The 14343-nt window shown below is 39.6% G+C and overlaps 1 protein-coding gene across 1 annotated transcript; it reads left to right on the forward strand.

Moving 5' to 3' along the window:
* The first annotated feature begins 443 nt into the window (after window positions 1-443).
* On the forward strand, window positions 444-11741 carry ZNF302 (zinc finger protein 302). The gene is made up of 6 exons (XM_045163209.1): window positions 444-460; window positions 3329-3610; window positions 4511-4586; window positions 9927-10047; window positions 10300-10395; window positions 11666-11741. The coding sequence occupies exons 1-6, from the start codon at window positions 444-446 to the stop codon at window positions 11677-11679; spliced, it is 606 nt and encodes a 201-aa protein (XP_045019144.1). The 3' UTR covers window positions 11680-11741.
* The last annotated feature ends 2602 nt before the right edge of the window (window positions 11742-14343 follow it).

A 14343-nucleotide genomic window follows, 5' to 3' on the forward strand; every position in this document is an offset into this window, starting at 1 on the left:
TATGTGGAAATAAAAAAAAAACTAATAAAAACCAAAAACAAATACATAGATACTTAGAGAACATAGTAGTAGTACCAGAGGAGAAGGCACAGTGGGGAGGGAGGATAAAACTGGTAAAAGGGATCAACGTATGGGAACAAATGGAAAATAAATGATTGCAGTTATATGAAGTTCCCAGAATAGACAAACCTACAGAAGTGTAAAAGCAGTTTAGAGTAGGGAGGATGGGAAGACTGGGTCGAGTGGAAACTGATAAAGCATAAAAGATGTTTTCCATCTTTTTCTTTCTTTGTTTCCCTTCCTTCCTTCCTTATAAAGTACCTTCAGTCGTCCAGCATGGATCTTCATGTTGGAAATGCAGTGTTGAAAAGAGACCTATACTTTGTTTCAGTAAGTTTCAGTCAAGTGCTGCTGTCAAATAATAAACAAACTGATGAATTACCATGAGTAACAAAAACTGGTGAGTGTTGGGTGAATAATTAAAACAGGATGGTATATAGAGGGACTAGATGGCACCTGTAGAAAGACTGGGAGAAATGACCCATTTGAGAAGGAGAAAATAGAGCAAGAATCTAGAAGACAAGATAGAACAGCAGTGAGGTATAAGGAGGAACCTCTAGGCAAAAGTCTTTATTTAAAGGCTGGTATGTATGTGCTAAGTCGTTTCAGTTGTGTCCAACTCTTTGTGACTCCATGGACTGTAGCCCTCCAAACTCCTCTGTCCATGGGATTCTCCAGGCAGGCAAGAGCATTGGAGTGCGTTGTCATTCTGTCCTCCTGGGGATCTTCCTGACTCAGTAATCAAAACCACAACTCTTGTGTCTCCTGCATTGGCAGGAGGGTTCTTTAATCATTCAGTGCCATCTGGGAAGCCTGCTTAAAGGCTTGAAAGTGAAAGTCACTCAGTCATGTTCGACTCTTTGTGACCCCATGAATATACAGTCCATGGAATTCTCCAGGCCAGAATACTGGAGCGGGTAGCCGTTCCCTTTTCTAAAGGATCTTCCCAACCCAGGGATGGGACCCACGTCTTCACACTGCAGGCGGATTCTTTACCAGCTGAGCCACCATTTAAAGGCTAAATGTTGCATAAATGTGACACTGAATGAACATGTGTATCTTTGTGAGCAAGAAAAATGGAAGGGAGCAGAACTTTTTCTTCTCCCAGTTCATATTCTAAAATGTGCCCTTAAATAGATAAATTCTAATAGCAAAATAATTTATTGTAAATATTGCCTAATATAAAAGGGAATGAAGGCAACTTAGGGTTAGTAGAAGGGAATGGGTTCAGTATGGCATGTGAAGTGTTTTCCTGTTTCCTTATTGATCTCTCTCAGTCCCATTTTCTTTCTCAAGTGACCGGCATATTTGTTTTAAACTGGTTTAGCTATGCCTAAGTCCCCACTCCATCTGCCCCTGAATTTCTCCTCCTTAGTCTCTACTCATCAGAGTGCCTCTATCCTTTCTATCAAAAATTCAAATCATGTAGCATTCACACTTTAGCAGTTTAGCTTTGAAGTAATTTGTTCTTTTAAGTGCTGGTCATAAATTGCTATTGAAACAGAAGGACTAGCCCTACATATAAAGTTCTTCTCACCTCTGCTCCCTAATCACATCTAGTCCTTTAATGTGAACCCTGCTTCCCCATGAACTTAATTTATGTCTCAAATATCTGAGGACACATAATGAGAAGTCTTCACAATTCTTCCAAAAAACTCATAAGGAAAAGCAGCAACAATGAATTCCTATGTAAGATTTTCTGAAAGGACTGAGTAGAGACTTTATGTTTTAAAGTGTTTCCAGAGTGGTAGTAATCCCAGATCTTGTCTGAAAATCAAACTATATAATCTGTAGAAAAGAGAGTCACTTTCATCCAAGGATACTGGGGAAACCAGTAAAATCTCTTTTCAGGGACTAAGTGGCACACAAAGATAACCAACCAAAAAAGGAAACAGCGTGAACTGAGTACAGAAATTTAAAAGTTTACAAAGATTCCTAAGATCTTCAGATTTCCTAGATGGTTCTAATGGTAACGAATGCACCTGCCAGGAGACATAGAGATGCAAGTTTGATCCCTGGGTCAGAAAGATCCCCTGGAGGAAGGCATGGCAACCCACTCCAGTATTCTTGCCTAGAGAATCCCATGGACAGAGGAGCCTGGTGAGCTACAGTCCATGAGGTTGCAAAGAGTCAGACACGACCGAAGTGACTTAAAACACATATCTTCAATATTGGTATTATCATATTATGAATCAACTGTGCCTACCGTGTTACAAAAATTTTTGAAAAACTGAAAACAAAAAACCCACTGGAAAGGGAATTATAAATGTTATATAAATAATAAATCATTCAGACTGCAATACAGAGATAGAAAAATGGAAATTAGAGGAAAATAGAGTGGAAAAATCTACCTAACAACTAACTGGAATTCACAAGAAGAGGAGAAAGAATGGAGAAGAGCCCAATATATGGAGAAGGAAATTTTTCTGAGGACGGGAAGATGCCACTTAACAGATTCAATCTGCTCAACAATCCCAAGCAGGAGAAAAGGCAAAGAATTTCATTAAAAGCATGAGAAAATTCTCTCATGCTATTTATAATTAAAAGAAAACAGGTAAAATGAATTTAATTAAAAAAGAAAATAAAGGCAACAACCCAAGTTAATACCAAGAGTAGAATGCTCTGGCCTTGATACATCTGTCCAGCGCCCGTGTGGGTGGGCTGGGCAAAGTCTCAAAGACAAAGGAGGGTCAGAGGAGTGGTTTTTCCCACGATTGAGGGTCTTTATTCTCAAAACCCTCACTTGAATCCGATAATCCTGAGTCCTTCGAGGACATGTAATGCACATCACCGCGGTAGTCAGTGTCCGAGCGACGACGTGACCCCACGAACTTCCGGGAAGTGCAGTTGGTCCCCGTTCAGCTCATGTTGTGACAGCTCGGATACAGGGTATTTTAGGAAATACAGTCCTGGACAAGTGGAAGCTAAATACTCAAGAGCAGTACAAGCCGAGCAGAGTGGCAGCAAAGTTTTGAATGACAGATCTTCGGCTGGCAGAGGCCACTTCTTGTCCCGCACCAGCAAGTCTGCCCTTGTTCAAGGAGGAAAACGTCTGTGCGAGCACAGAAATGACCCAAAAGACGTTTCACGGCCTCGTAATCTTCTGGGAAACATAGGTTCCCGGTTTGGGCTCTCATTATCTTCACAGCGCATGTAGACGCTGCCGTTGGTTTCGGGAAGGGGAGTTCGCCACAGACGACTGTTGTGTGCATTCTTCCGAGGGGGTCGATCCCAGTGGAGTCTCTAAGCGGTGTAATTTCTCACAAAGCCCAGCCCGTGGTCTCGCGGTGCTCCGAGATCGCGCGACCGCTGAGCCTCCTGGGAAGTGTAGTTTTCCGGAAGGCAACCGTGCGACTCACCGGCAACTTTTCTCCGTGAAGCGGAGGAGTCTGAGAAGTGCCGTTCGGCCCTGTGCTTCGCCTGGGGCTGCCCGGCGTTTGTCTCCGACCCAGCAACAGTATTCAAGGTCCTGGAATCGCGCAGGACTCTGGGCAGCACCGTTCTGGCGAGGCAAGCGGCCTTTGTTCGCTACAGCTACACGGCGCGTCAGGTACGCGGAGGTGCCCGCAGTGGACGGCTTCGGTGCTGGTAGGGGTCTGCTGAGGGGTCAGGCAGGTGTGGGTGCGGGGAGGGTGGCGGGCGCTGGGTACGGCCGCCATAACTTCTCAGGTCCCAGTGTCTACCCCGCGGTGTGAGCCCAGGCAGGCCCTGGCTCCTCTGGGCCTCTGTCCTGCTTTGTAAAAGGGGAGTAAGGATGGCGCTTACCTCTAAGAACTGTTGTAAAAAAGGAAATGGGAGAGCGAGGGTGCGTTATACGCACTGAAAGAAAAAAAAAAAATTGTGTAAACCCTAAATTGCTTCAGTGTTGCCGAGTTTCAGTTTTTCTCATCGTTTATTTAAAAAAGAAATCTGGAATAATGTGAATGCCCACCATGCATAGTGGTAAAGATCGAAAGAGCTCGTATTTAACATTATTATTACTGTTGTTTTATGAGTCGGTCACTTATATACGGGCTGCCCAGGTGGCTCAGCGGTAAAGCACACCTCCCCCCCCCCCCCGCCCCCCCACTTCGATCCCTGGATAGGGAAGATCCCCTAGAGAAGGAAATGGCAACCTGCTCCAGTATTCTTGCCTGAAAATTTACATAGACAGAAGAGCCTGGCGGGCTACAGTCCATGGGGTCCCAGAGTTGGACACGACTGAGCGCGCACATACACACACATACACACACACACTCACACTCTCATGTATATATGATAGTTGATGTACACGTAGATGCCACCTGGTTACCTCTTGCCAAGGAACACATTGTTAATTCAGGGAAAGGTTGGAACCCTAGAAAGTGATTCCCAGTGGGATCCTCCATGCAGGTGTGTCCTGAGCTGCAAGATTGCGAGATACGCCTGATTTGTCATGACTGCTTTTTCCTGTTTTGATCTGCCTTTTCAGGTACTGCCCTTCTATAAGAAGAGACCCTGGAAAGAGGACTGTGTCGACTATTGGAAATTGCAAAGTCATGTTTCAGGTAAGTTGATTTGTCCCCAAATCTTCCTAAAATACCTACTTATCAGGACTTTTGAGTGTTTGCTTTGCCTCTCCTACCAGTTCCCACCTCACAAAGTTCACTTAGGGATTGGATCTTTGATTCCTTTCATTAAAACAAAGCATGGAGCCTGCAAAACTCCGAAGTATTTTCTCTCAGTGCTCCTCTTTTCTATCAGTTTTCTGCTAGAAGCCTCTGAAGAGTCTTGAGCAAAACTTTTTTAAAATTATGATTCAGAATTCAAGTTTGGAATTTTAGGTATTTACTTTATGGTTGTTTAAGCTGTATCATGTGGTCTCTTAATGGTATATGTCAGTCTTTTCAGTTATTCAAGTCAAGAGATGTTTGGAGTCATCCTTGAGACCTCTCTTTCTCTTAAAATTCACATTCAGACACTGTAGTTAGATCTAAAATATACATAGTATATCTACACAATCTGACCATTGGTTACCATATCACTACCACTACCACTGCCGCCCGGGTCCAAGCCACTTAGGTTATTGCAATTGTCACCTTGCCGGATTTCCTGCTTCTGCCCTTGACCCTCTTCAGTCTTCACAATACAGCTGTCACAGTGATCCTCTTGTTATATAAAATCCTGTCATTCCTCAGCTTAAAACTCTTTGGTGGCCCTAACTCAGAAGTCAGAATTGTGTAGTGACAAAAAACTGCACAGTTAGGCTGTCTTATTACTTCCCTGATTTCATCTTCCATCTGTTTCTTTGTTTTCTGGGAGCTCCAGCCACACTGGCTACCTGCCTCCAGGCCTTGGAAGTTGCTATACCATCTGCATGGAATATTCTTTACCTAGATATATACAAGCTTGCATTCTGACCTCCTTTGTATCTTTGCTTTGTAGTTACTTTCTCAGTAAAACTTCCCTGAACACCTATGCAAAATTGTAGTCACCTTCTCTCGACTATCACGTCTACTCCTCCATCATTGTGTTGTTTTTCATAGCACTCTTCTGATGGCTCAGCAGTAAAGAACCCACCTGCCAATGCAGGAGACACAGGAGTCATAGTTTGACCCCTGGGTTGGGAAGATTCCCTGGAGGAAATAGAAACCCACTCCAGTGTTTCTGCCTGGGAAATCCCATGGACAGAGGAGCCTGGTGGGCTATAGTCTATAGGGTCTCAAAGAATCAGACATGACTGAGCATGCATGCACACACATCACTCACTAGCTGATACACTATGTGTTTGCTATATGCATATGCTCATTGTTTATCTCCTCCTACTGGAAAGGATATTTTTTGTTGACTGTTTTATCTTTAGTGGCCAGAGTGGTATCTGGTATAGCCAGATACTTGGTAAACCGTTGTTGAATGAAGGAGTGATGAGAAAATTATGGGAAAGAATCATGGAGTGGAAATGAAACCTGTATAGGAGAAGGTATGAGTGGCAGATATGCATGTTGGGAATGTTAGACAATTAGAATTGAAATGTCTTTTTTTTTTTTTTTTTTTTTTTTAGGTAAAAGCTAAAGTGAACTAATTGCCAAAATCATTCATTGACTTATCTTCTAAACACTTAACAAATAACTGTTAGGAGATTCTTACATAGGTTTCTGTCATTGGTACACAAGATTTCATGATCTCATGCAGTACTGTCAAAGAGAACTTTCTATAGTGGGGGAAGTATCCTATTTGTGTCCTCTCCACTGTGGCAGCCACCAGCCCCTTATGACTGTTAAGCACTTGAATTATAACTGGAGTGACTAAGGAACTGAATTTTTTATTTTATTTAAATTTAATTAAATTTTATAGCCAAATACAGTGGCTACTATATTGAACAATACAGGACTGGTATAAAAGTAAGAAATCATAAAAATATCTAAGTTCTAGGAACAGAGGTGAATTAGCATCCCAGGTTGCTGGGACACTGAAGGGGAAGAGAGAGTTGAAGCATCCCTTCCTGGAGTTGTCTAGGTGGCCCATAATACCAGGGAGGCAGAGGTGGAAGTGGAGTTATACCAAACTGAGAGAACACCTTGAGTATAGGTAGAGAGGCCTAAGAGAGTCTTTCAAGGAAATGCAAAAATTTTGTGCAGCAATGGTTTTCAAACAGGGTTGACTTTGTTCCCCTTAATCCCATTCATAAGAGACATTTTCCGGAGAAGGCAATGGCACCCCACTCCAGTACTCTTGCCTGGAAAATCCCAGGGACAGGGGAGCCTGGTGGGCTGCCGTCTATGGGGTCGCACAGAGTCGGACACGACTGACGCGACTTAGCAGCAGCAGCAGCAGAGACATTTTCAGCTGTTAAAACGGGGGTAGGGAGTGGTTAAGGGGAGTTGCTACTAGTATCTGAAGGGTCAAGGCTAGGGATGCTATTCAACATCCTAAAATTCTCAGGACAGCCCCCACAGCAAAGAGTTGTTCAGCTTAAAATGTCAGTAGTGCCAAGACTGAGAAACTTTGATTTAAATAAAGATCAAAGAATATGCTAGAGTATGTGGGGTTTCTTCTCTGGACTATTAATATTATGATATTGATTAATATCAAAACTTAAAATATGAAATATCTTTGCATTGGAAGAATAAAACATGGTGTGTTTTTTTTTCTTTTTTAACTTTACAGTATTGTATTGGTTTTGCCATATATCAACATGAATCCACCACAGGTATACATGTGTTCCCCATCCTGAACCCTCCTCCCTCCTCCCTCCCCGTACCATCCCTCTGGGTCATCCCAGTGCACCAGCCCCAAGCATCCAGTATCGTGCATCGAACCTGGACTGGTGACTCGTTTCATATATGATGATATACATGTTGCAGTGCCATTCTCCCAAATCATCCCACCCTCTCCCTCTCCCACAGAGTCCAAAAGACTGTTCTATACATCAGTGACTCTTTTGCTGTCTCGTATACAGGGTTATTGTTACCATCTTTCTAAATTCCATATATATGCATTAGTATACTGTATTGGTGTTTTTCTTTCTGGCTTACTTCACTGTGTATAATGGGCTCCAGTTTCATCCACCTCATTAGAACTGATTCAAATGTATTCTTTTTAATGGCTGAGTAATACTCCATTGTGTATATGTACCACAGCTTTCTTATCCATTCATCTGCTGATGGACATCTAGGTTGCTTCCAAAAACATAGTGTTTTATTCATTTAATATAGTGTTGACTTTTCAGTTTGGCTTATCAGGTGAGATTTGTAAAAGCTGATCATATTAAAGATCACTGTGGAAAACAGGAAAAGATGGACATTTTCTCAGTTCATGTGATAAGGCTAGTATAACCCTCATACCTAGCTAAGAGCAAATACAGATGGGAAAAATAATTTTCCCTGGTGCCAAAGGGAAACCTTCTCCCCTTTCCTTTTCTTAAGAGTGTTTCCTTGAGAAAAATATGTAACTCTATATCCTTTCCCCTGTCCCTTTGAGATGTTTATAAATCTTTTCAAAACTAAATAAGCCTCTGCCAATTTTACAGAGCATTAAAGTCTTTCTTAAGGGCATTGGTGGCACTAGTGGTAAACAACCTGCCTGCCAGTGCAGGAGACATAAGAGATGTGGGTTCAATTCCTGAGTTGGGAAAATCCCCTGGGAGGAGGGCATGGCAGCCCACTCAAGTATTCTTGCCTGGAGAATCCCATGGACAGAGAAACCTGGCAGGCTATGGTCCATAGGGTTGCACAGAGTTGGACATGACTGAAGCGACTTAGCATGCTTGTGCAAGGGCCTTGGAGACATCCCTTTGAAATGAAAACATGAAGGAAGATGCACTTCTGTCTCCCTATCTGTATGGGAGTTTAGCCTAGACTTCTGGCTCCAGGTTCTAACTACCTGCATGTCATAAAGATAATGAGTTTTAAATTTTTTCTTTGGAGTAAAGGCACCTAACACAGAGGACTACCCCAATTACCAGGTGAATTTAGGATGAATTATGTGTTGCAATAGTTCATCCTAAATTCACATGTAATTGCAAAGTGATATCTCCAAGGCCCTTGTGCATGCATGCTAAGTCTCTCTAGTCATGTCCGACTCTGTGCGACCCTGTAATGGATTGTATCTGACTGAGTTTATAAAAGGGTGAGATGTCTTTCTGTCCTTGCAGTCTCATTAATTATTAGCTATTATTATTATGAAGTACATTACAGTCTGGTTTAATGCTTTCTCAGTAATAAAACTGTTCTCTTTTTACACGATAGAGAGGATTTTTCAGCTCAGTAGATTTGATTGATTTTTAATTTCCCCAACACCAGACAAAGGTAAATTCTCTCTTTAAAACCAAAGACCAGTATCACTGGTGAACACACGTGTAAAACATCCAAATGAAGTAATATAGTATTGAATATATAGTTGGAATGAAAAATTTACAGTAGCCAAACAATGTCTGTTTCACCAATGAAAGGTAATAATAATGACATTTTAAATGCACTGAAGGAAATTCAACCAGCTCCATATTCTTGCCTTGGACAGGAAAAAAAAAAAAGGAAAGCCCTTGGACAGAGAAGCCTGGGGGGCTGCAGTCCATGGGAGTCACCAAAGGGTTGGACACAACTTAGGAGCTAAACAACAACAAATGTATATACGTTTTTTCACATATTTTAATTTGACTAGCCAATAAGTTATGATTGAACATTTAAACTTTTTCTAAAATTTTTCCACTTTAAATAATACCATGAATGAGTACTGTTGGGAAGAAATGTGTTTCTTCATAGGATATTTTCCTTAGGATGTGTCTTATTTTTTTTTGCTCTTCCTTTAAGGTTCTATTCAAGGACTACCAAAAGGCATGAAAACATCCTTCAGTCCTTTTGCTCAGGAGTCTCAAATTATTTTAATTATAGATTATAAGGGTTAATTATATACCATAAATGTTTTTGCTTTTTATTTTTTTTAATTTTATTTTATTTTTAAACTTTACAAAATTGTATTAGCTTTTTGTTTATAAAGTGGTTATATATATGATTATGTGTTTGTCTTTAATATAAAGATGTCTTTTTTTGAGCATATTGGATTCTTTTTTGTAAACTTAATTCATGTTTTATTACTTGGCACATAAGCTATGAAAAACAAAACTAAGCACTTGACTAAATGCTGTCAAATGTTGAATGCTGAATTTTTAAAATTTTATAATTCTGTTCCCTACATTCCTGAAGCAGAGTTCTTATATTTGTCTCTTACCCTTATTGTATAACAGTGCCAAGCACATAGTTATCCAATTATTACTTAGATCAGATTCTTGATCATTGTGACAACTGCTGGAATCTTTTCCCCTGTCTTCCACACCAGGGTAATTTTACCCTTTAATCAGTGACAGAAGAGGCCTGGGCTATGGTTGAGCCTAAACATGTTTGCTGTTTCAGGTGACATTTAGTGATGTGGCCATAGACTTCTCTCATGAAGAGTGGAGATGGCTCAATTCTACTCAGAGGGATTTATACAAGGATGTGATGGTCCAGAATTATGAGAACCTGGTATCCCTAGGTAAGCATATCTTTTCCTCCCCCTCAATGGAGATCTTCCATCTGCCACTGTGAATTGCTAGAGATCCTTTTTAGTAAATGGCTGAATTTTTGTTTCACAGTCCTAAGGACATGTATAGTTTTGTTGTGTCCTGCCTGAAGCTTATCATCCCATTTCAGTGAACATCCTTCAGATCTTTCTTTGGTCCCTTTTATGGTGATGGTCTCTCCATGTAGACACAGTGTTTTTTTCTAATATTTTTCCTGCAAGCAGGTCTTTCCATACCTAAGCCATATGTGATTGCTTTATTGGAGGATGGCAAAGAACCTTGGATGGTGGAGGAAAAGCTGTCAAAAGATACATTTCCAGGTAAGTCATGGTGAATCAGGAAACAGAGATCTTTGTTTAAAGATGCTTGTGTAATGTATAGAGGCATTTTAGTATATTTTAGGGATACTGTTATCAGAGATTCCAGATGTAACAAAATTGAGGGATGCTTAGATTTCTAAATGACAATTCCTCTATCCTAAATTATTATCTTTCTGTATTACTCATCTGATCAAAAATGGAGGGTTTTGCCATCATTATAATCCAAATTGTTATTTATTTGAAGTGAAATAAGGCAAATTGTTCTTTTATATGTCCATGTAAGGAAAAATATACAAATGGTTTTAGGCTAAAAAAGCTGTCAACTAAATGGAAAACCACTTTACTCCTGAGGCAGAACTTCAAAGATCAAGAGTGAACATAAATGCTAAAGGAAGTAAGGGATATATAAGAAGGTTTCTAGCAGTATTTTCTGTTAATAAATATTATGAGTTCACACAGATCCTACCTAAACTCACAAAGCTTAAATCTTTCTGAGCCATAAGGAGTATTTACATTATTTTGTTGTCATTGTAGCTATTTAGTGCAGTGCTGTACATTCTCCATATTAAGCATACTAATCTGACAGCAAATTGAGATAATCAAAGTATGGAGAACCAAGGCTGAGATAAAATGTAGTCGTTCATATAAGTATAGACACAAAATGTTGGCTTGGGATCCAGAATGCCTTTTGCATTTTCTTTGATAGTTTCATTTTTTTTCCCCACAGACTGTCTATGTATTAATTCATTTCCCTTATTACACTCTGTTCCTGCCTCTGTGAGCTGTTTGTATTCTCTGTGCTCCATTTTAACTTTGTTCAGAAATCATTGAATATATGAGAGTTGTCAGAGCTATGTGTTTTCTTGGCACTGGGGAGAATGACTTTATTTTTTATCCAATTCTCCTGTTTCTAACATAGAAGTTTCCTTTCAAGAAGTTCAGATAAAGCAGTGTTTTGCTCTTTTGATATATTACAGATTGTAAAACAAGATGGGAAAACAAAGAATTATCAATGAAGGAGGATATTTATGATGAAGATTTACCCCAAATGGTATTAAAGGAAAAAACTATACAACAAAATCATGAATTTTCAAATTTTAACAAGGACTTGTATTATATCAAAAAGTTGGAGGGGAAGTATGAAAATCAAGTAGAGCATTTCAGACCAGTGACCCTCACCTTTAGAGAAAGTCCCACTGGGGAAAGTATTTACAAATGTAATGCATTTAAAAGCATTTTCCATTTAAAGTCTGTTTTTTCTGAACCACAGAGAATTTCTGCTGAAGGGAAGTCACATAAATGTGATATACTTAAGAAGAGTTTACCAACAAATTCAGTTATAAAAACTGAGAATATCAATGATGGAAAGAAACTTCTGAATTCTAATGAAAGTGTAGCAGCCTTCAGCCAAAGCAAATCTCTTACCCTTCACCAGACTTTGAATAAAGAGAAAATCTATACATGCAGTGAATGTGGGAAAGCCTTTGGCAAACAATCAATCCTTAATCGGCACTGGAGAATTCATACAGGAGAGAAACCCTATGAATGTCATGAATGTGGGAAGACTTTTAGCCATGGCTCATCCCTTACTCGACATCAAATAAGCCACAGTGGAGAGAAACCTTACAAATGTATTGAATGTGGAAAAGCCTTTAGCCATGTCTCATCACTTACTAATCATCAAAGCACTCACACTGGAGAGAAACCATACGAATGTATGAACTGTGGAAAGGCGTTTAGTCGCGTTTCACATCTCATTGAACATCTGAGAATTCATACTCAAGAAAAACTCTATGAATGTCGAATATGTGGGAAGGCATTCATTCACAGGTCATCTCTCATTCACCATCAGAAAATTCATACTGGAGAGAAACCTTATGAATGTAGAGAATGTGGAAAAGCCTTTTGCTGTAGCTCACACCTTACTCGACATCAAAGAATTCATGCTATTGAGAAACAATTTGAATGTAACAAATGTCTGAAAGTCTTTAGCAGCCTCTCATTTCTTATTCAGCATCAGAGTATTCATACTGAAGAAAAGCCCTTTGAATGTCAAAAATGTGGGAAATCCTTTAACCAACCTGAATCATTGAATATGCATTTGAGAAACCACACTAGATTGAAACCTTATGAATGCAGTATATGTGGGAAAGCCTTCAGTCACAGGTCATCTCTGTTTCAACATCACAGAATTCATACTGGAGAGAAACCCTATGAATGCATTAAATGTGGGAAGACCTTCAGCTGTAGTTCAAACCTTACTGTACATCAGAGAATTCATACTGGAGAAAAGCCATATAAATGTAATGAATGTGGGAAGGCATTTAGCAAAGGCTCAAATCTTACTGCCCATCAGCGAGTACATAATGGAGAGAAACCCAGTAGTACAATAAGTGTGGAAAAGTCTTCAGGCCATATGAGTCACTGTGTGTATGAAAGATCACATAATAGAGAAACTGCATAAAGGCAGTGTTCATCATACTATACTGTAGCTGTAGATCTTCCTGGATTCAAAATCAAAAAATCTATACTGGAGAAAATGTAATGAATATGGGAAAGTCTCTAGCAATGATACAAGCCTTATTGTTTATCACAATTCACACAGTAGAGAGACTATGATGGCAATAAGTGTGGGAAAGACTTTAGCCAGCATTAATCCCTTAGTTGACATAAGTAAATCCACACTGGAGAAAAACCCTTTACATGTAACAAGTTGGGAAAGACATTAGGCAAACATGAATCTCTTAAGAAACATTACACACATACAGAAGAGAAGCAATGTGAATATAGAAATTGTGGGAAGTCCTTCAGTTAAAATACATCCTTCATTCTCTACATCAGAGAACTCACACTGAAGAGAAAGTTTATGTAAGGAATGTAGCAAAGTGTTAGTTCACTAAGCTTGTAGGCATCAAAAGATTAATGGTAGAACCACCTGAAGGATGTAGGAAGTATGTGTAAGTCTTTCTTTGCAATGATGCTAATTTGTAAACAGTTCTACAGGAGAGCAAACAAGCATAAATCAACATGCATATCATAAAGTAGCAGCATGCATTTTACTCCAGGTCCTACATAAAAAATAGCTAATGGGCATGTGAAGATATATAGTCACTCAGTGAATCCAGTAAATGTAATAAATGAACATTGCAATAGAAGTAAAAAGTGGTATGAATAAAATTTTTCATCTCTAATAAAGTGGTTTTGTATATGTTGGACTCCTTTGACACACTGATATTTCTTAAGAGTTTTCCACTATTTTCCTCTTGACAAATGAGGATCAGCTTTCCTGTATAGCCTTCGGTGGAAGACCAGCAAACCTAGAAAAAAGTGGCCTGATCTCTGTACTAAGAATGTGACTTTTTTTTTTTTGGAGGAATTCCATTTATTGTGGATGTATTTTCACAATATATATTTATAGCAGCGATCAATTATCAGTGAAAAATATTGTTTATAAAATTTTCAGAATGTGACTATTTTGGTGAGGGTAATATACAGTGCATTTCCTGTTGACTTAAATGATGCATTTTAATTTTTACATGTGCTGTGAGAACCCAGATTAGAGCAGAGTGGATGTGCTTTTTAGTCCAAATCCTAAAGGATGAGTCCTAATTACAGTGACCATCCATAACTGCAGATTCTGCATCTGTAGATTCAACCACTCACAGTTGGAAGTGTTTTTTGAAAAGTTTTCATCTAAAAAGAAAACTTGGACTTGCCAGCTGTAGGCAATTATTTACATATCATTCACATTACGTTTACAACTATTTACATTGTATTGGCTTTTGTAGTGGCTCAGGGAATACGTCATATTAGGTGATGATTTAAAAGTATACAGGAGGATGTGCCTAGGTTATAGCAACTATGCCATTTTATTTAAGGGACCTGGAGCACCTACAGGTTTTGGTATCTGTGGAGGTGAGGGAGTGTGTTGGTCCTGGAGCCAGTCCC

Source organism: Bubalus bubalis, chromosome 18, assembly GCF_019923935.1.
Source record: "Bubalus bubalis isolate 160015118507 breed Murrah chromosome 18, NDDB_SH_1, whole genome shotgun sequence".
In the NCBI taxonomy this organism is placed as follows: Eukaryota; Metazoa; Chordata; class Mammalia; order Artiodactyla; family Bovidae; genus Bubalus; species Bubalus bubalis.